General features: G+C 43.9%; 1 protein-coding gene and 1 long non-coding RNA gene across 3 annotated transcripts in view; one reads left to right on the top strand and one right to left on the bottom strand.

Moving 5' to 3' along the window:
* The window catches only part of LOC139749348 (uncharacterized), a 34,634-nt gene extending 16,467 nt beyond the window's left edge, over nucleotides 1-18,167 (bottom strand). Inside the window, 1 exon segment of the mRNA XM_071663068.1 lies at nucleotides 17,321-18,167. Coding sequence (XP_071519169.1) covers nucleotides 17,321-17,344 — 24 coding nt within the window. The 5' untranslated portion in view covers nucleotides 17,345-18,167.
* The window catches only part of LOC139749608 (uncharacterized), a 192,302-nt gene that overhangs the window by 132,187 nt on the left and 37,391 nt on the right, over nucleotides 1-22,724 (top strand). The window lies entirely within an intron of this gene.

Raw genomic sequence — 22,724 nt, 5'->3', positions numbered from 1 at the left:
TATAGGTGACTGAGGTAATCACACTATGTGATATGTGAAGTGAGGAAGTGGGAAGTGTTCGCAAGAGGACGGAAGTGGCACAGATACAGCAGCTGATGTGACCAGTTATTAGCCGGGGTCATGACCCCAGCTGCTCCAGGCGAAGTGCAACGGCTGGAAGATATATATATATATATATATATATATATATATACACTGTACTCAACAGTGTATATATACGGCGAACAGACACCACACGGCCAACAGATGAGACTATTATTACCCACCAAGTGGAAAAGATGAGGTAGGCCGAACTACGGACATTACAGATAAGAAGGATGTACGATAAGATATGCCGAACTACGGACATTACAGATAAGAAGGATGTACGATAAGATATGCCGAACTGAGGACATTACAGATTAGAAGGATGTACGATAAGATGTGCCGAACTACGGACATTACAGACAGGAAAGATACACGAATGAGTAAATTGGACGTCGAACGAGAACACAGCCAGAGGATAAGTTACGGGAACTACCAGTTTTCTCTTCTGACCCACAAGAGGGACGAGTAATTTACTTTTCGGCCATAAAACAAGGAAGTAAACATGAATACTCGGGTTTAATCTCTTAATGAAAATCTACAGCAGACGGACATGCACAACAGAATCATCAAATCCAATACAAACTTCAGTATCCAGTCCCCAACACTGAAGAATAAGAGCGTATCATTGATACGCAAAGGGATCATTTTCGTACGCCTTTCCTAAGACCCAGTTTGATATACGCATCAGAGACTTGGCCAAGACCACGGCTAACCAGGCTGCCCCGATGATAACACCTGCGGGTCACTAGATAAGATAAGAAACAAGAGATAAGAAAGGATTCAAACGTGACACACATCCTTATCGTGAAGAACTGATAAGAAAAGGCAGAGGTGGCAATGTCTTGCACAGGGAACGGAAGACGCGAGATATGACGTCAAGGATCTGTTTCCAGCTGGACCCCAGCAGGAAGGTGACCAGCTGGCACGGCGTGCTAGTATGTGAGGCGGGGCTAAGGGCGCCGGGTGCTGTCGAGGAGGAGGAGGCGGAGGAAGTTGAAGGAAACACAAGAGGCCGAGGATAGGAACGGCTGGGGAGGGTTGACCAGGGGGGGAGGGTTGACTAGGGGGAAGGGTTGACTAGGGGGATGGTTGATTAGGGGGAAGGGTTGACTAGGGGGAGGGTTGATTAGGGGGAAGGGTTGACTAGGGGAAGGGTTGACTAGGAGGGAGGGTTGACTAGGGGGGAAGGGTTGACTAGGGGAAGGGTTGACTAGGAGGGAGGGTTGACTAGGGGGGAAGGGTTGACTAGGGGGGAAGGGTTGACGAGGGGGGAGGGTTGACTAGGGGAAGGGTTGACTAGGAGGGAGGGTTGACTAGGGGGGGAGGGTTGACTAGGGGGGAAGGGTTGACTAGGGGGGAGGGTTGACTAGGGGGGAAGGTTGACTAGGGGGGAGGGTTGACTAGGGGGAAGGGTTGACTAGGGGGAAGGGTTGACTAGGGGGAGGGTTGACTAGGGGGAGGGTTGACTAGGGGAGGGTTGACTAGGGGGGAGGGTTGACTATGGGGAGGGTTGACTAGGGGAGGGTTGACTAGGGGGGAGGGTTGACCAGGGGGAGGGTTGACCAGGGGGGAGGGTTGACCAGGGGGGAGGGTTGACTAGGGGGAAAGGGTTGACTAGGGGGGAGGGTTGACTATGGGGAGGGTTGACTAGGGGGGAGGGTTGACTAGGGGGGAGGGTTGACTAGGGGAGGGTTGACTAGGGGGGAGGGTTGACTAGGGGGAAGGGTTGACTAGGGGGGAGGGTTGACTATGGGGAGGGTTGACTAGGGGAGGGTTGACTAGGGGGGAGGGTTGACCAGGGGGGAGGGTTGACTAGGGGGGAGGGTTGACTAGGGGAGGGTTGACTAGGGGGGAGGGTTGACTTGGGGGGAGGGTTGACTAGGGGGGAAGGGTTGACTAGGGGGAAGGGTTGACTAGGGGGGAGGGTTGACTAGGGGGAGGGTTGACTAGGGGGGAGGGTTGACCAGGGGGGAGGGTTGACTAGGGGGGAGGGTTGACCAGGGGGGAGGGTTGACTAGGGGGGAGGGTTGACTAGGGGGAGGGTTGACTAGGGGGGGAGGGTTGACTAGGGGGAAGGGTTGACTAGGGGGGAGGGTTGACTAGGGGGAGGGTTGATTAGGGGGAAGGGTTGACTAGGGGGGAGGGTTGACTAGGGGGGAGGGTTGACCAGGGGGGAGGGTTGACTAGGGGGGAAGGGTTGACTAGGGGGGAAGGTTGACTAGGGGGAGGGTTGATTAGGGGGAAGGGTTGACTAGGGAGGAGGGTTGACCAGGGGGGAGGGTTGACTAGGGGGGAAGGGTTGATTAGGGGGAAGGGTTGACTAGGGGGGAGGGTTGACTAGGGGGAGGGCAGACAGATTGACATGGAACTGTATCTGACGTCTGGTAGATAGATATGGATAGATAGACAAATAGATACACGTGATTGATGTTGCGCTTCACACAACCATATGTCGAGATTGAGGTGTTTATGGACCTACTACCACATATGTACACATTTATATACACATGTACTCATGCATAAAGAAGTACATTTATGTACTACCTTGATGTACAGTCTTGGGACACACTTATCATATGCGTTCACTATCATGGACACGTGTGTACAGATGTGTACTTGTACAAAAAATACATGTAACCAGATTGTGAACATACATACTCCTGGGTAGTGTTATGTGATATATATATATATATATATATATATATATATATATATATATATATATATATATATATATATATATATATACGTGTATAATAATGATGATAACAATAGTTATCATCATTAATACACATTGAAATCAGGTGTGTTGTAATATACGCAAGCGTCAGGAAAATGACGAGATGAGGGAAAAAAAAAAGACATACAAATTGCAGAGTCATGAGGTAACCTACGGACGAGGCAGAAGGAAACCCGACGAAAATGATGGAAGATAAGTTTGAGGAAAGACATCATGGAACGACTAACAGTACATGGTTGTCACCCAACGAAGCAAAGAAGGAGATAGAAAGCGAAGAGAGTGGCACAGATCCAGGAGGTAACAGCAGATGTGAAACTTAACTTCAAGGAATACATTCACAAGGTAGCGCCATCAGGCTAAATAACGAGTGGTATGATAATGAGAACTTCCACAACGAGAGATGTAAGAAAAGAAATGATTATGATGTTTAATGTATACGTAAGAAGCAAAGTTTATTACTTGTGTCTTACTTAAGTGGTTCACCCTTGTAAGAAATAGCCAGAAACGAGTTAAAAGAGAATCCAGCGACGCTTCGCGAGCAGACTTGTTGATCAGGAAGAGCTGAACCATCGCGAGAGGTTGAAGGTCCTCGAACTTTACCACACAGAAAGAAGGAGGGAAGAATATAAGATGATATATGCATGGCAGCAAATTGAGGGCATCAGGAATAATATATGAGATCTGAAAGCATCTCAGCGAGGAAGGTACAGAATTATCAAGTCTGGAGCAATACCTGGTAATGTATCAAATGTTACCTGACGAAAATATACGAGGCTTCAGTAAAATGGAGAAACTCAAAATACCAGGAGAAATAAGAGAAATGCGTGGATTGACAACAGAAACATTTAAAAGAAAACTAGATATGATGGTTGAGGTCAGTCCCAGATGAATGTGGGATTGAGTTATGTAAGATGCGTGGCAGGGGTCGCGTCGTAGGCAAGTAATGTGTACACCTTGGCACTCCACTTACGGTACGTCGATCCTCACAGTCTGTCTTTCTTCACTCATCCTCTCCATATGTCCAAACCATACCAGCACACCCTGGTCACCTCCCTCAACCAGACTTCGCATATTGCCACACCTCTCTCTCTCTATTACAGTGTCATTCCTTATACGATCAGCCCACCTTATGCCATATACTGTACTGAGACATTTCATCTCTGGTTCTCGTAACAATCGTCGCCATATTCGTTACTTTGATTTCAGTTGAACTGAAGTTTGTTAGCTTTTATTCCCGACCACTGCTGCCCTCTACCTGCGCTTCCTTGTAACACACTGTACATCCTGTGACTCGGCTCTTCATTCATAATCTTGGCATCGTCAGCAAACATGTTTTGGAAAGATTTTATTCCACCGGGCGAGTCATTTACAGTATCACAAATAGAAGTGGACCCAACACTATGCCTTGTCGTACCCCACTTATTACCCTCTTAACTCGGCCTGTAAAGGTTCCAATGGCGTGTAATCTCCTCTGCTTCTCAGCCATATAAATGTCACTCCATTTAAGCTGGCCCTCAGCTGACTGCGGCCTAGAAACCTTCCTCCATCACTCGCTTTCTGTATGAGGACGGTACGAAGAGCCTTCTGGTTGCCACTGGTAAACACACGCCACCCGCCCATCTCGTTACTGTGACCCGTCATTACCCTGGGTGTATGTGTGACCTTCTGTTGTCACTCCTGCGTCTGTCTGTCTGTCTCTATGGTTAGCACGATACCTCAGTGACAGGACTTGACAGAATAACTGACAGAGGTTTGACAGGTAACCGACGAATCAAATTTTGTGGAGCGTAATTGTACAGATTTGTATTTTAGAATTTTTTTTTCATGTGTTATTTTATGATTCGAGTGTTGAAAGGTAGGAAGTTTAGATTTATAACACAAGTGTATTGTTGGAAGACTAATATATCATGAAATACTTTTATTTTCTCAAATTATTGAGTTTATAAACTTTTTTAAATTGCCTTAAATTGATCTCCTGGCGTGGGGATGGAGCGCATGCGTAATGAGTGTGTCTGTGATCTTGCAATGATCATTAACACCTGCAGAAGGTGTTACGGGTTCTCTGATTGGTGGATTTAGCTTCGTGTTGACGGCTTTAATGACCCTGGCAGTTGATGGGCCGCAAGCCCAAACCACCAGCCAGCCAGTTAGCTCGTGGTGGACCACGAAGCAGCTGTGTGAACATGTTCCCGTGAACACCATAACTCGAGAACAGGCCGAATATAGAACAATGAGAGTGCACTTTCAGAGAACATGACATATGTACCTTGCTACGACAGCGGGATTCGAACCTATACCGCTTGTGTGGGAGCTGGGTACGTAAATAAGTAGGCTTTAGCTTACCCAGCTCCCCACACGAAGGGGAGAGGTTCGAACCCCTCTGTCGGGGGAAATTATATGTTCTAAAACCCCGTAATGACATCAAATTGAGACGATGTTTCCATTGTGGAGGTGATGAACACTTTAGATAGTCGGGGAGGGGAAAGGGGAAGGTGGGGGGGGGCCTGGAAATCCTCTCCTCCTGTATAACCACTTCCCAAAATTTTGAAGGAGAAAGAAGGATTTTCCCTGGACGGCTCAGTTCGTCCCACCACCTCATTGAGGAAGGGGAGGTTGGTCGCTTGTGTGGGAGATGTTCAGCTGATGACGGGAGAACGAGGGACACAAGTGCCTCATATTCCTACTTCCTCCTCACACACTCATACATGTGAGGGACACTGGCTCCCTGACTTTATAAACTCACCTTGTCCTTGGAGAAGTTTCTACCACCTAGAAAATACTCTGTGCCATATATATATATATATATATATATATATATATATATATATATATATATATATATATATATATATATATATATATATATGTATATGCGTATATTCAGCATCGCGTAGGTTACTCTTGTTAGCGACGCTGGTGTGTGGCTGAAGGTTAACTGTGTGTATGAGTTACGGGGAGAGAGTTGTACACTGGTGTTGCCCCATCTCCTAACCTTGTATATATGTACCACATCTTTACTCCTGAGTGTGTCTGTGTGTGTGTAAATTATTTTGTTAACAGTTAACGGTTAATGTATTTAACCTTCGCCAAGAGTTAAGACAAACCATGGGACGTACGAGCAACAGAAGCGATAAAACAATGAAAAGGTGGAGAGGGGGCGTTAAGAAACCTTCACACACATAACAGGTGGAGGTCAGTATGAGGTCAGCTGAATGTGGATGATTATAGTGGTTGGGAGGGAACTGGTCTTGTTGTTATCTGTTGTACAGTACGGGGAGGAAGTTATTATCTGTTGTACGGTACGGGGAGGGAGTTATTATCTGTTGTACAGTACGGGGAGGGAGTTATTATCTGTTGTACAGTACGGGGAGGGAGTTATTATCTGTTGTATAGTACGGGGAGGGAGTTATTATCTGTTGTGCAGTACGGGGAGGGAGTTATTATCTGTTGTACAGTACGGGGAGGGAGTTATTATCTGTTGTACAGTACGGGGAGGGAGTTATACATTTGCGGAGCCCCATCTCTTGAACATTCCCTACTCTCCCATATTGTAAAGTGTATGTTGTCCACATTCACCATCTCACAACTCAGTTTACCCCATTCATCCACCATTCTTATATCATAAAAAAACTTCTTTACGTTTTTTCTTGAGTTTCTTCTTCGGGGATGAATTTCTGGTTGTTGTATTAAAGCCATGTTCACTTATCTTCGTTTTAGCAATATTGTTCAGAAACTTGAAAGATTGGATCAGGTCACCCCTCACTCTTCTCTCATCAGTGAAGGGGCAAAATTATAGCCTCTAGCCTTTCCCTATAACTCAAGGTTTCTTACTTCTGGTACCATTTATGTTCTCCTCTGGACCTTCTCTATCAGCTCTTTGTGCTTCTTCATGCGCGGTGACCAAACTTGAGAAGCATATCCTAGTGTTCATCTTGGATGTGAAGAGCCAACTATATATTTCGTTACCCATATTCTAATTTTGATCTTATGTAGGATGTGAAGAGCTAACTACATATTCCTTTACCCATATACTTGAACGCACTTCTGATATTTGCCAGCAGACAGTTGGTCTCCTTGACTGTTCTCCTAATGTGGGACTCTGGCCACAGGTTAGAGACGAGGTCACTTTCCTATTTTATTTATTTATGTGTTACGGGGAGAGAGGTCTTACACTGGCGTTGCCTCGTCTCTTAACCCTGAGTATATATATGTACCATATCTTTACTCATATGTGTGTACATATACATACTCATACACACTCAGTTTGGTCACCGTACGTGGAGAAGCACAAAGAGCTGATAGAGAAAGTCCAGAGGAGGACAACAAAGATGGTGCCAGAATATGACCAGAATTTTTAGTTTGAGTTACAGGGGGGAAAATAGAGGCCTTGATATTGCCTACTTTGGAAGAGGTAAGAGTTAGATGTGAATTGATAAAAACCTTTTAGGTTGTTAAGCCATGGTAGATGATTTAAATAGCTAGCAGTTCTTGGAGAGATGAATTGATAGAACAACCGGAGGACATATCATACATGAAATTTAACAAGAAATTTGTTAAAACACAAGTAAAGAAATACTTTTATAGCGGTGAATGAATGGAATAAGATGACTGGGGACATAGTTAATGCAGACACCATACATTAATTCTAGAACCTTTTTGACAGAGAATGTTCATAGAGATTGGGGCAGATATTTAGGTAATTACACACACACACACACACACACACACACTCACACACACACACACACACACACACACACACACACACACACACACACACACACACACACACAAGGTTAGGACAAGGTACCCATTTATCGACCCTACCCCAAGAGGAGGATGAACAGCTAGGTCGAACTATGGCCCGATTCTCGCGCCTAGGATTCGAACCCCACGGGAAACTCGTGCGTGAATCGAGGTTCGTGAAGGTAACCACCACACCACTGTGTGTGTGTGTGTGTGGCAAGAGATGCTTCAAAAATGTCTCCATTGGTCCACATGAGCTGAGGGGGGAAGAGACGATCTTGGACAAGTTTACGAGGGGGGTGTTGACCTGGGGGAAGCGAGCAGGCAAACCACAAACCCAACCTCACATATTTCTCTGATCCTGTACACACACACACACACACACACACACACACACACGCACACACCCAGACCCATAATAGACTTTATGGATCACCGACTGAGTTCCACTCCCGCCAGAAACCCTAAACCATTTTCTTTCATTTTTCGCGGCAGACCTCGCCTCTCGTTTTCTTCCCTGGTAAAATGATAGGCGACGGGAAGAGCTCGTAGCGGTCCAGAGGCTTGGCCCCGTACACTCTCAAGATTCATATGAAGACATTTTTGAATCTCCATATTTTTATATTGTGATCAGGAGGGGACCCACAGTCGCCAGCGACGCGCCACCTCGCGGCGGCGCAGGCTATCACCCAGTGTGAGGAAGATACCAGAGTTTTATATATATATATATATATATATATATATATATATATATATATATATATATATATATATATATATATATATATATATATATATATATATATATATATATATGAAAACCTTCTCGTCCTGTGAGAGGTGGTGATAGAGCCAGTGGTGGTGGTAGAGCCAGTGTGGTGGTGGTAGAGCCAGTGTGGTGGTGGTAGAGCCAGTGTGGTGGTGGTAGAGCATATGTGGTGGGAACTGTGGTGTTTACATCCTCTTAATGTTGTGTCTGTGGGATTACGTTACTCTCGAACGTTTTCTGTGAATGGGATCACATCCTCTGGTACGTTTTCTCTCAGGATCGCATTTTATTCTCTTTTTGGTCCTCGTTTTCTCCCATTACGTAATTGAGATGAGGACTTTGGTTATTGTTATTTTGCAGAAATATTTACTTTTATCGATTTCTTCGAATAAGGAATCATATATATATATATATATATATATATATATATATATATATATATATATATATATATATATATATATATATATATATAACAGAAGAAAGGCCACATTTGCTCACGTCCATTCTCTAGCTGCCATGTGTAATGCACCGAAACCACAGCTCCCTATCCACACATCCAGGCCCCACAGACCTTTCCATGGTTTACTCCAGACGTCTCACATGCCCTGGCTCAGTCTAGTGACAGCATGGTTTCCCCTGTATATCACATTAGTCCAGTTCACTCGATCCCTCGTAGGCCTCACACCCTCTTGCATGTTCAGGCCCCGAGCACTCAACTCAAATCATCTTTCACTCCATTATTCTGCCTCCTCTTGGTTCACTCCTCCTTGTATCCCTCGCTCCTGACATGCATACCTTCTTAGCCCTCTCCACATGTCCATACCATTTCTGTACACCCTCTTCTGCCCTCTCATACGTCCACCTCGTACTACCACACCTCTCTCTCTCTTATCCTGTCATTTCTTTATTCGATCCAGCCACACCTCATATTGTCCTCCAACATTTCATTTGCAACACATCCATACACACCGACAAGATAACTATACCATCAAACATATCCATCTTTAACCTTAAAAATAACTTTCTCTGTTTCCAAACATTCTTCAGTTCTTCCATGACTTTTCTCCCCTCCCTCTCGCCCATCCCGTAACACACTTCGGCTCCCATACTTCCATTCGCTGCCACATCCACTGCCAGGTGTCAAATACACTCCACTTCCTCCAGGTTAAAAAGGAATGCCAACTGTTCTCTTTAGTCTAACTCTCACAGCAACCAACCCGTCTCTCTCCTTCCTGTTATTTACATCAACTTACAACTTTTCATTTGTTCTCATCTCTCTCTCTCTCTCTCTCTCTCTCTCTCTCTCTCTCTCTCTCTCTCTCTCTCTCTCTCTCTCTCTCTCTCTCTCTCTCTCAAGCTCAGACACCAGCATCACGAGTTCCTCATTGGAATCTCTCACCAGAGCTATATCATCCACAAACCAAGGCGTCTACATGTCTCTGCTACTGGATGTAGCGCAGCATGGGGCTGCAGGAACTTTTAGAGATGGGAGGTTCTGGGTAACATCAGAATCCTTCTCAAGGAGGATCACCCTGTCTTATAGTGTGTAGGATGTGAAGTGGCAGGATCCGCTCACCCGTCCCACATCCTTCCCATGTGAGACGGAAGGATCCCTTCACACTGTCGGGTGAGGAAACAAGAATTTATATCGTCATATTTTTTTTTTTCATTTTCGACGCCCAGTTTCCCCATGTGTGATAGTATATGTCACGATTTCGTACAAGACCAAAGTGCTTTACACTCCTAAACACCTTCACCCCTCCTTTCCCAGTGGCTGTAGCCTACCTATCAACAGTGGTAAGTCAAGTGGCGCGACATGTGATCCCGTACAATGTATTGACGATGGAACACTTGGTAAACATTACAAAACAGAAATCTTTGAAATAATCAGACGACCTAGATGAAATAGAGGCATATTTAAGTACCGTCTTCGTCTCTCTTCAGTGGATCTTTGATGTGACTGCAAGAAGACCCCCCCCCCCCCCCCCCCCCCCCAGAGACCCTCTGAACACAGACCTTGCCAGGGTTGGCCTGCTGTGCCAGACGGTCTGTCTTCAGTGGATCTTTGATATGACTGCAAGAAGACCCCCCCAGAGACCCTCTGAACACAGACCTTGTCAAGGTTGGCCTGCTGTGCCAGACGTTACTGGTCTGTGATGAGGACGTCTGTTTGCAAGGGAGGTCTTTGGGTTTAGTCCAGGCGGGCCATTTACGTCCATGTGGGACCTGGTTGAAGACCCTTAGTGGGACCTGGTTGAAGACCCCCCCCCCCAGTGGGGCCTGGTTGAAGACCCCCCCATTGGGACCTGGTTGAAGACCCCGCAGTGGGACCTGGTTGAAGACCTCCCCCCAGTGGGACCTGGTTGAAGACCCCCCAGTGGGACCTGGTTGAAGACCCCCCCCAGTGGGACCTGGTTGAAGACCCCGCAGTGGGACCTGGTTGAAGACCTCCCCCCAGTGGGACCTGGTTGAAGACCCCCCAGTGGGACCTGGTTGAGGGTCCGCCGCTGGACCTGGTTTGGCGTTGTCGCCAAAATACTGAACGTTAAACATGACCGATGGTAAACGATAGATGTGTATGATTTATATTAGTGTCTATAGCCTAAGGATCTACTATAGACATCAGCAACGGTAAACAATAGATATGTATATAATTTATATTAGTGTCTATGGATTAAGAATCTACTATAGACGTGACCGACGGTAAACGATAGATATGTATATAATTTATATTAGTGCCTATAGCCTAAGGATCTACTGTAGACATCAGCGACGGTAAACGATAGATTTTTATATAATCGACATTAGTGTATATGAATTAAGAATCTACTGTAGACGTGACCGACGGTAAACGATAGATGTATATAATTTATATTAGTGTCTATAGCCCTAGGATCTAGTATAGACATCAGCGAAGGTAAACGATAAATGTATATAGTTTACATTATAGTTTTCTCCGTCATATATGTGGACCACGGGAAGCGCTGGTCCGCTATATACACGAAAACACTCTCGTAAGGAACTTGGAATTTAGTGATTATATTTATGAATGATAAATGAATTTATTGAGTGTATTTCTGAGTGATAAATGAATTTATTGAGTATATGTCAGACTAATGAATTTATTGAGAATATTTCTCAGCGATAAATGAATTTATTGAGTATATTTCAGATAAATGGATTTATTGAGAATATTTCTCAGCGATAAATGAATTTATTGAGTATATTTCTGAGTGATAAATGGATTTATTGAGAATATTTATCAGTGAAAAATGAATTTATTGAGTATATTTCAGATAAATGGATTTATTGAGAATATTTGTGATAAATGAATGTATTTAATACATTTCTGAGTGGAACATGAATTTATTGAGTGTATTTCTGTGATAAATGAATTTATGGAGTATATTTCTGATTGATAAATGAATTTATTAAGTAATTTTCTGAGTGATAAATGAATTTATTAGTGTATTTGAGTGATACATGAATTTATTAAGTGTATTTCAGGTAAATGAATTTATTGAGAATATTTCTGTGATAAGTGAATTTGTTGAGTACATTGCTGAGTGAAAAATTAATTCATTGAGTATATTTCTGATGAATCAGTTTATTGTTTATATTTCTGGGTGATACAGCAATTTATTGAGTATATTTCTGAGTGATAAATTGATTTATTGAGTATATTTCTGAATGATCAATTTATTGGGTATATTTTTTGGGGTTAAATTGATTTATTGAGACTATTTCTGTGATTGATTTATTGAGTATATTTCTGAGTGATAAATAAACTTATTCAGTATATTTTTGAATAAATGAATTTTTTAGGTATATTTCTTACTAATAAATGAGTTTATTGGTTATATTTCTGAGTGATAAATTAATTTAGTGAGTATATTTCTTGGTGATAAAGGAATTTATTGAGTATATTTGAGATAAATGAATTGATTTAGTATATCTTTAGTGTTAAATGAATTAATTGAGTATATTTTAGATAAATCAACCTAATGAGTATATTTCTGAGAGGTGAATTAATATATTGAGTATACTTCTGAGTGACTAATAAATTTGAGTGTATTTCTGAGTGAAGAATGAATTTATTGAGTACATTTCCAGGTAATAATTGATTTATTGAGTACATTTTTGGGTGATGAATTAATTTATTGAATGCAATTCTGAGTGTCAGATTAATTTATTGAGTCTATTTCTGGGTAATGAATGAATTTATTGAGTGCATTTCTGGTTGATAAATGAATTTTATCGAGTATATTTCTGGATGATATATTAATTTGAGTACATTTATTAGTGATAAATGAGTTCATTCAGTATATTTCTGAGTGACAAATAAATGAATATATTTCTGAATGATAGATGAATTTATTGAGTACTTTTCTGAATAATAAATGAATTTATCAAGTGTTTCTGAAATGATAAATGATTTTTTGAGTATATTTCTGAATGATAAATTAATTTATTGAGTATATTCCGGAATGATAAATGAATGCATTGAGTTTGTTTCAGAATGATAATGAATTTATTGAGTATATTCTGGAATGATGAATAAATGTACTGAGTATATTTTAGAATGATAAATGAATGTATTGAGTATATTTCAGAATGATAAATGAATTTATTGAATATATTTCTGAGTGATAAATGAATTTATTGAGTATATTTCTGAGTGATAAATGAATTTATTGAGTATATTTCTGAGTGATAAATGAATTTATTGAGAATATTTCTCAGTGATAAATGAATTTATTGAGTATATTGCAGATAAATGGATTTATTGAGAATATTTGTGATAAATGAATTTATTGAGTATATTCCGGAATGATAAATGAATGTATTGAGTATACTTCTGAGTGTTAAATCTGTCGGTTATAACGCAATTTTCATCGTTTACCTGTGTTTATCAGACGATTTTTATGTTCCAAATATTCTCCATGTTGCAAGAATCAGCGATGTGTGCGACCCGCATCGGAGAGATGTGTGTCCATATACCAAATCTTATGAGACGTATGATGTATTGGCTGTGTATTACACACACACACACACACACACACACACACACACACACACACACACACACACACGTACAGCCATATGTACACTGTCGCCACTTGCCTACCTACACTCCAGCAGCGCCCCCAACACACCCCCCCTCGAGTTAGCACAGTGTACCTGCGGACACCAGAGGTGTACACAGGGTCATGGTGAAGTACTGTACTACACCAGTACACTTGACTGTGTGAGTGTACGAGGGAGTGTCGCTCTCCCAAGACCAGCCAAACCTCATCACCACCTCCCTCCTTCAGCCAGTCTGCCCCCCACGATCATATATATATATATATATATATATATATATATATATATATATATATATATATATATATATATATATATATATATATATATATATGAAGTGGTATACTGGGGTCGACGTACGGTTAATGGACTGAACCAGGGCATGGGAAGCGTCCGGGGTAAACCATGGGAAGGTCTGTGGGAGCCAGGATGTGGACTAGGGAGCTGTGGTTTCGATACATGACACATGACAGCTAGAGAATGGTTGTGTGAGCGCATGTGCCCTTTCTTCGTCTCTTCCTGGCGCTACCTCGCTAACGCGAGAAACGGAGGGCTAAGTAACCCCGGGGATGGCAGTTACCCCGACGATAAGGTACTCCTTTCCGTCCAACTAGTAATGATGTAGGCTCGCTAAACCGACTTTTCATTTGCGGCATAACCACATAGGGGGAGTCCGGTAGCGCTTATACAATATATGAATAAATAAATAAATTAATATATATATATATATATATATATATATATATATATATATACAAATACAGTAGCCTAAGGCAAGAACTCAGTTTATCGCCCTGTCCCTAAGGGGATGATGAACAGCTGGGTTGACTGTGGACCGACTGCCGCAATCACGATTCGAACCTATGCGGAGGTCCATAAGGACATTTAACATCAGCACACCTACTAACGCTAGAACACTTACGTACACCAGAACACCTACTTACACCCTAACTCCAAGATACGCTAGAACACCTACTTACACTAGGACAGCTACTTAACACAAGAACACCTACTTACACTAGGACAGTTACTTACACTAGAACACCTACTTACACTGGGATAGCTACTTAACACAAGAACACCTACTTACACTGGGACAGTTACTTACACTAGAACACCTACTTACACTGGGATAGCTACTTAACACTAGAACACCTACTTACACTAGGACAGTTACTTACACTAGAACACCTACTTACACTAGGACAGTTACTTACACTAGAACACCTACTTACACTGGGACAGCTACTTAACACTAGAACACCTACTTACACTGGGACAGCTACTTAACACTAGAACACCTACTTAACACTGGAACACCTACTTACACTAGAACACCTACTTACACAGGGACACTTACTTAACACTAGAACACCTACTTAACACTGGGACAGCTACTTAACACTAGAACACCTACTTAACACTGGAACACCTACTTACACTAGAACACCTACTTAACACTGGATCACCTACTTACACTAGAACACCTACTTACACTAGAACACCTACTTAACACTGGAACACCTACTTACACCGCACAGGCCGGAGTATGAGCCAGTGTTTATGTTCACAGTGAGGGAAGATCATGAGTATGAACAGTATAACAAACATGTTCCCTTGAAGATAGAAAGGTTAGAGAAAACGGGAGAGAGGAGGAAAGGCTTTCACAAATCATCGCTGTTTCGGAAGAGAAATTAATATTTCTAATTTTTTTTTTTTTGAGGTTTATTTTGACACATATATATACCGCAGGGAGATACCCCAGCCAGTCGCATGCGGCCGCCCCTGCGGGGGTCTGAGACTGCGGCACACGTGGTGGCGAGAGCCCAGGAGAACAGCTGAACAAGTGATGGATATTTGTAGAACAGAGTGAGGGAAGACGAAGCAATATGGACGGTATGTGAGCAAGCTTTGTACCACTCTGGCTCACAAGGACTATGTGAGCAAGCTTTGTACCACTCTGACTCAAAGGAGTATGTGAGCAAGCTTTGTACCACTCTGGCTCACAAGGACTATGTGAGCAAGCTTTGTACCACTCTGACTCACAAGGACTATGTGAGCAAGCTTTGTACCACTCTGACTCACAACACAGTATGTGAGCAAGCTTTGTACCACTCTGACTCACAGGACGGTATGTGAGCAAGCTTTGTACCACTCTGACTCACAGGACTATGTGAGCAAGCTTTGTACCACTCTGGCTCACAGGACTATGTGAGCAAGCTTTGTACCACTCTGACTCACAAGGACTATGTGAGCAAGCTTTGTACCACTCTGACTCACAAGGACTATGTGAGCAAGCTTTGTACCACTCTGACTCACAAGGACTATGTGAGCAAGCTTTGTACCACTCTGACTCACAGGACGGTATGTGAGCAAGCTTTGTACCACTCTGACTCACAAGGACTATGTGAGCAAGCTTTGTACCACTCTGGCTCACAAGGACTATGTGAGTCGATAAAAACCCGCCGTAAATATGAGTACGTTTCTCACAAAAGGAATGGGTACAGACGTATGAGACGTGGATGCTGCACGTCGTAGGACTGGCTCAGATCCGACGTGAGTCGTACTGTTAACGGCGCTGAATTGTCCCGTTTTCAGAACGGGAGAGATAACAGGTAGAAGGTGCGTCCTCTCCCGTCTGTTGGAATGAACCAGGTAATTGGTCTGTTGGAATGAACCAGGTAATTGGTCTGTTGGAATGAACCAGGTAATTGGTCTGTTGGAATGAACCAGGTAATTGGTTTGTTGGAATGAACCAGGTAATTGGTCTGTTGGAATGAACCAGGTAATTGGTCTGTTGGAATGAACCAGGTAATTGGTCTGTTGGAATGAGCCAGGTAATTGGTCTGTTGGAATGAACCAGGTAATTGGTCGGTCGGGTCGTCAGCGATGCTGAACAGGTCTGAATGAAACGAGGGAACGCGTTCGGTTCATGAAGGAAGGGAAAGTGACGTGGGATATGTAGGAATGGGTGATGGGAGTGTGGCTGAACGTAGATGATGTATGGAGAAAGAAGGAATGGGTGATGGGAGTGTGGCTGAACGTAGATGATGATGTATGGAGAGGAGGAAGAAGGAATGGGTGATGGGAGTGTGGCTGAACGTAGATGATGTATGGAGAGGAGGAAGAAGGACTGGGTGATGGGAGTGTGGCTGAACGTAGATGATGATGTATGGAGAGGAGGAAGAAGGAATGGGTGATGGGAGTGTACCCTGAGGTACTCCACTGTCGATAGGATAGGAATGGAGGGTGAGGGGGAGGAGGAATGGGGTCGCCGCTCCGTCGACGGAGGTACAGCGCTGGGTCGAGTGGGAGGGAATGGGAGTAGAGTGGAGTCCAGAGAGGAGCACAAAAACCAAAGGAATGGTGGATGGTTGATCAAGAGGGACGTATGTGTCGCGTCCTGGTGGGTGCTTTTGGCGAGGCTCACCATGATAGAGTCGCCCGTATATCTACTTACACCAGAGGGCTTACTTACACCAGAGGGCCTACTTACACCAGAGGGCCTACTTACACCAGAGGGCCTACTTATACAAGAAGACCTACTTACAACAGTAGGCCTACTTTACGCCAGAGGACCTACTTACGCCTGGAGACCTACTTTACGCCAGACCTACTTACGCCGACCTACTTACATCAGAGGGCCTACTTACACCAGAAGACCTACTTACAACAATAGGCCTCCTTACGCCAGGAGACCTACTTACAGCAGGAGACCTACTTACACCAGAAGACCTACTTACAGCAGTAGGCCTACTTACAACAGGAGACCTACTTACAACAGGAGATCTACTTTACACCAGGAGACCTACTTACAACAGGAGATCTACTTTACACCAGAGGACCTACTTACAACAGGAGATCTACTTTACACCAGAGGACCTACTTACATGGCTGCCCTGCTGGTTGTTCATCCTCCGCGCGAGGAAGTCCTCTCCATTACTCGTTGTCCTGCGACGCTTTCCCCTCCCACCTTATGACCAGGCTTCCAGAACTCTCTCTCTCTCTCTCTCTCTCTCTCTCTCTCTCTCTCTCTCTCTCTCTCTCTCTCTCTCTCTCTCTCTCTCTCTAGCCCGCGCCCAGCCGCGCCTGTCTCTATCCTGAGTCCTCAACCTTCGCTTCCTTCATGGATTCGAGGGTTTTCTTTCACTGACACCTTCCTTCACTTTCCTCCGTGAATTCATCAATGTATTTCGTTATGATAAATATATATTTATATATTTTTTTTTCCTTTAATCTTCATTCATCACTACGTCAGCACTTGAATCTCTTCCTTCTTCTATCATCACTGTGTCATTACTAATATATTCTCCCTTCTTCTTTCATCACAATACACTAAAATCTCTTAATTCTTCATTCGCCACTATGCACAAAAATCTTTTCCCTCTTCTTTCACAACTGTACACAATTTTTTTTTCCTTCTTCTTTCATAGCTACGCACTAAAATCTTTTCCTTCTTCTTTCACCACCATCCACTAAAAATCTCTTCCTTCTTCTTTCACCACTTCATGAAAAGTCTTCCTTCCTTCCTTCATTCACCACTATGCACTGAAAATCCCTTCCTTCACTTCCTTCACTTCCTTCACCAGTGTGATCATCCTTATCAGTTTACCTCGTCTTTCATATCGCTATCGCCCGGCTGCCTTCACTTCGTTCCCTCCGCGTGTCCGTATTTCTGCATTTCCCGCATGGCGAGTGTCGATGGTTGGCCGCAGCGCGCGCCGCCAGCGGCAGGACTCTGTCCGCGTCCGCCATCACTGCCCTCCGCACCTCCCCCCCCCCCCCTCCCCCTCCCCTCCTCCCTCCTCCCCACAGCTCAGGACCCGCCCAGCCCTCCCGTGCCCAGGTCTTGCCCTTACCCTCCCTTCCCCCTTCCTTTCCCCCTTCCCCTTTGCGTCTCGCTGGCCCTTGCCCTTCTTGACGGGATGTTCTCTTCCACTTGGCCTACGTCTTGCCCTTTGGACGTGTTCTGCATTTGGCCAAATCTCGTCATTGGACGTGTAATGTACTTGGCCAAGACTTGCCCTTGGCTGTATCCAGTGCTTGGCCGAGCCTTTCCCTTAGCCTTGTCCTGACTTGGCCAAGGTCTGCCTCTAGCTGTAATCCAGTGCTTGGCCAGGTCTTGCCCGTGGCCTTGTCCTGAACGTAGCCAAGTCTTGCCCATGGCCAAATCTTGCATTTGGCCGTTTCCTGCACTCGTATGTCTTTTCCTTGATCGTGCCCTGTACTTGGCCAAGCCTTATCCTTGATCTTTTTCTTGTACTTGGCCAGGGTCTTGTCCTTCGTCGTGCCCTGTACTTGGCCAAGTCCTGCTGCTGGTCGTGTCCTATGCTTGGCCAAGTCTTGCCCTTGGTCGTGTCTTGTATTTGGCCAAGTCTTGCCTTTGGTCGTGTCTTGTATTTGGCCAAGTCTTGCCCTTGGTCGTGTCTTGTATTTGGCCAAGCCTTGCCCTTGCCGTCTTGTATTTCGCTAATTCTTGCCCTTGGCCCTGTCTTGCTTTTGGCCACATCTCATCCTTGGCCCTGTTTTGTATTTAGCCAAGTCTTGCCCTTGGCCCAGTCTTTTATTTGGCCACATCCTATCCTTGGCCCTGTTTGAGTTTGGCCAAGTTTTGTATTTGGCCACATTTTGCCCTTGGCCCTGTCTTCTATTTGACCAAGTCTTGCCCTTGGCCCTGTCTTGTATTTGGCCACATCTTGCCCTTGGCCCTGTCTTGCATTTGGCCACATCTTGCCCTTGAACCTGTCTTGTATTTGGCCACATCTTGCCCTTGGCCGCATCATGCTCGTTGCTCTTCTTCTCCTAGACTGAGCAGCCAGCTTGCACGTTGCATCCATGACTCCATCTTGCCCTCTGCCGTATCTGGCACTGGGCCAAACCTTGCCCAAGACTGTCATGCCCTGGGCCGTGACTGGCACGTGGCGGCTTATAAATGCAGTCCTTGGCCTTGTCTTGCCCCTTGGGCCAGGTCTTGCCCCGCGTGGTAGAGGCGGGAGTGGGAGTGGGCGCGCCAGCAGGATGGAGTGACTCCACGCCCTACCAAACATCTCAGGCGGGCGGCATCTCCCTCACTGCCCAGACTTGCCCACTTACAGGCGCGCCTGACCGAAAAGTAGCGACGCGTCTCTTCGTTCACCCCATTCGCTAGGAGTGGACGACACACCATATCAGGAGTCTTTCCATTACTCACTAACTCCCTCCATGACATCAGATTCTCTATTTTGATATTCAAGAAATTTCTCAAATATTCATCGAGTTGGAGCTGCGCGCAAGACTCCCTCGCGAAGGATTCTCATCTGACGAAACAATACGAGAAACGTCTTAAAGCAACCCGATTTTCCGCACGTATTCAAGCATGACGTCAACAGTGACCAATCATGGCGGTGCTCAAGGTTCGTTCGACCAATGAGCACGTTTCCCGGGTACACCCATCCAATTACCCCCATGTGATGGTTATGACGTAATCGAACACGGAGCCAATCGGATGTAGGCCTAACGAACCCCTGAAATACGCGCTGAATAACGATGCTTTCAGCGACGGCGGCAGCGACGGACTACGAGAAACAATAACAAAAGTAAATAGTCCGGGACGCGTCCGGTAGCGAGGCAAGCTCTTACGACCTTTAATTAATTATCACTTGCCTCATCTTGGCTATCGAGCCCACCAGATGATATCTAGTTAATCATCTGGTTATCGAGTGATTATACGAGGAGGGCGTAAACCTCAGAAGCTTTCATTACGATGCACTTACGGCCGACCGGGAGCCATTGATGAGTGGAGGTAGCGATCTGCTTTTGTTTCTGGTGGCGGAGGAAGCTCCTATGGCGCCCGCCAACCACCCTGATGTTGCTCTCACCGGGTATATGCTTATTATTATTATTATTATTATTATTATTATATATATATATATATATATATATATATATATATATATATATATATATATATATATATATTTTTTTTTTTTTTTTTTTTTTTTTGCCGCTGTCTCCCGCGTTTGCGAGGTAGCGCAAGGAAACAGACGAAAGAAATGGCCCAACCCCCCCCCATACACATGTATATACATACGTCCACACACGCAAATATACATACCTACACAGCTTTCCATGGTTTACCCCAGACGCTTCACATGCCCTGATTCAATCCACTGACAGCACGTCAACCCCGGTATACCACATCGATCCAATTCACTCTATTCCTTGCCATCCTTTCACCCTCCTGCATGTTCAGGCCCCGATCACACAAAATCTTTTTCACTCCATCTTTCCACCTCCAATTTGGTCTCCCTCTTCTCCTCGTTCCCTCCACCTCCGACACATATATCCTCTTGGTCAATCTTTCCTCACTCATTCTCTCCATGTGCCCAAACCATTTCAAAACACCCTCTTCTGCTCTCTCAACCACGCTCTTTTTATTTCCACACATCTCTCTTACCCTTACGTTACTTACTCGATCAAACCACCTCACACCACACATTGTCCTCAAACATCTCATTTCCAGCACATCCATCCTCCTGCGCACCACTCTATCCATAGCCCACGCCTCGCAACCATACAACATTGTTGGAACCACTATTCCTTCAAACATACCCATTTTTGCTTTCCGAGATAATGTTCTCGACTTCCACACATTCTTCAAGGCTCCCAGAATTTTCGCCCCCTCCCCCATCCTATGATCCACTTCCGCTTCCATGGTTCCATCCGCTGCCAGATCCACTCCCAGATATCTAAAGCACTTTACTTCCTCCAGTTTTTCTCCATTCAAACTCACCTCCCAATTGACTTGACCCTCAACCCTACTGTACCTAATAACCTTGCTCTTATTCACATTTACTCTTAACTTTCTTCTTTCACACACTTTACCAAACTCAGTCACCAGCTTCTGCAGTTTCTCACATGAATCAGCCACCAGCGCTGTATCATCAGCGAACAACAACTGACTCACTTCCCAAGCTCTCTCATCCCCAACAGACTTCATACTTTCTTTCTTTCTTTCAAACTATTCGCCATTTCCCGCGTTAGCGAGGTAGCGTTAAGGACAGAGGACTGGGCCTTTTTTGGAATATCCTCACCTGGCCCCCTCTGTTCCTTCTTTTGGAAAAAAAAAAAAAAAAAACGAGAGGGGAGGATTTCCAGCCCCCCGCTCCCTCCCCTTTTAGTCGCCTTCTACGACACGTAGGGAATACATGGGAAGTATTCTTAATCCCCTATCCCCAGGGATAATATATATATATATATATATATATATATATATATATATATATATATATATATATGTATATATATATATACTGAGCCCATTGAAAAGTGACGTTGAAATAAGGGCAAAGATGGACATGTTCGATGGTAAAGTAGTCCCGTCGGTGTTGTAAGGATGCGAGGCGTGGAACCTAGATGGCAACGCGTGCATGAGGGGTGGATGAGGTGGGAGTAAAGTGTCTGAGGACAGTATGAGGTGTGAGGAGGGTTGGTCGAATAGGAAATGATAGGGTAAGAGAATGTGGAACCCATAAGAGATTGTGTTTGAGCTGAAGAGGGTTTACTGAAGTGGTTTGGGCATATTTCTCTTTATTTTTCAGGTGAGACGGCAAGGGTAAATGAACGTCCAGGTGAAGACCATCATAGTACTAAATAAATCATACATATATATATATATATATATATATATATATATATATATATATATATATAGGTTTGTATATGTGCGTCTGTGGGCGTTTGTGTATATACGTGTGTATGTGGGTGGGTAGCGCCATTCTTTCGTCTGTTTCCTTGCGCTACCTCGCTAACGCGGGAGACAGCGACAAAGTATAATAAGATATATATATATATATATATATATATATATATATATATATATATATATTATCCCTGGGGATAGGGGATTAAGAATACTTCCCACGTATTCCCTGCGTGTCGTAGAAGGCGACTAAAAGGGGAGGGAGCGGGGGGCTGGAAATCCTCCCCTCTCGTTTTTTTTTTCATTTTCCAAAAGAAGGAACAGAGGGGGCCAGGTGAGGATATTCCAAAAAAGGCCCAGTCCTCAGTTCTTAACGCTACCTCGCTAACGCGGGAAATGGCGAATAGTTTAAAAGAAAAAAGATATAATTATATATATATATATATATATATATATATATATATATATATATATATATATATATATATATATATATATATATATATTTATATTATATATATATATATATATATATATATATATATATATATATATATATATATATATATATATATCATAGCCCTTAAACCAGATACCCACTCTGTTAGCCAGCC

The sequence above is a fragment of the Panulirus ornatus genome, chromosome 7 (assembly GCF_036320965.1).
Source record: "Panulirus ornatus isolate Po-2019 chromosome 7, ASM3632096v1, whole genome shotgun sequence".
Taxonomy (NCBI): Eukaryota; Metazoa; Arthropoda; class Malacostraca; order Decapoda; family Palinuridae; genus Panulirus; species Panulirus ornatus.
The sequence above is the reverse complement of the archived record's forward strand: the minus strand, read 5'-3'. Positions and strand labels throughout refer to the sequence as shown.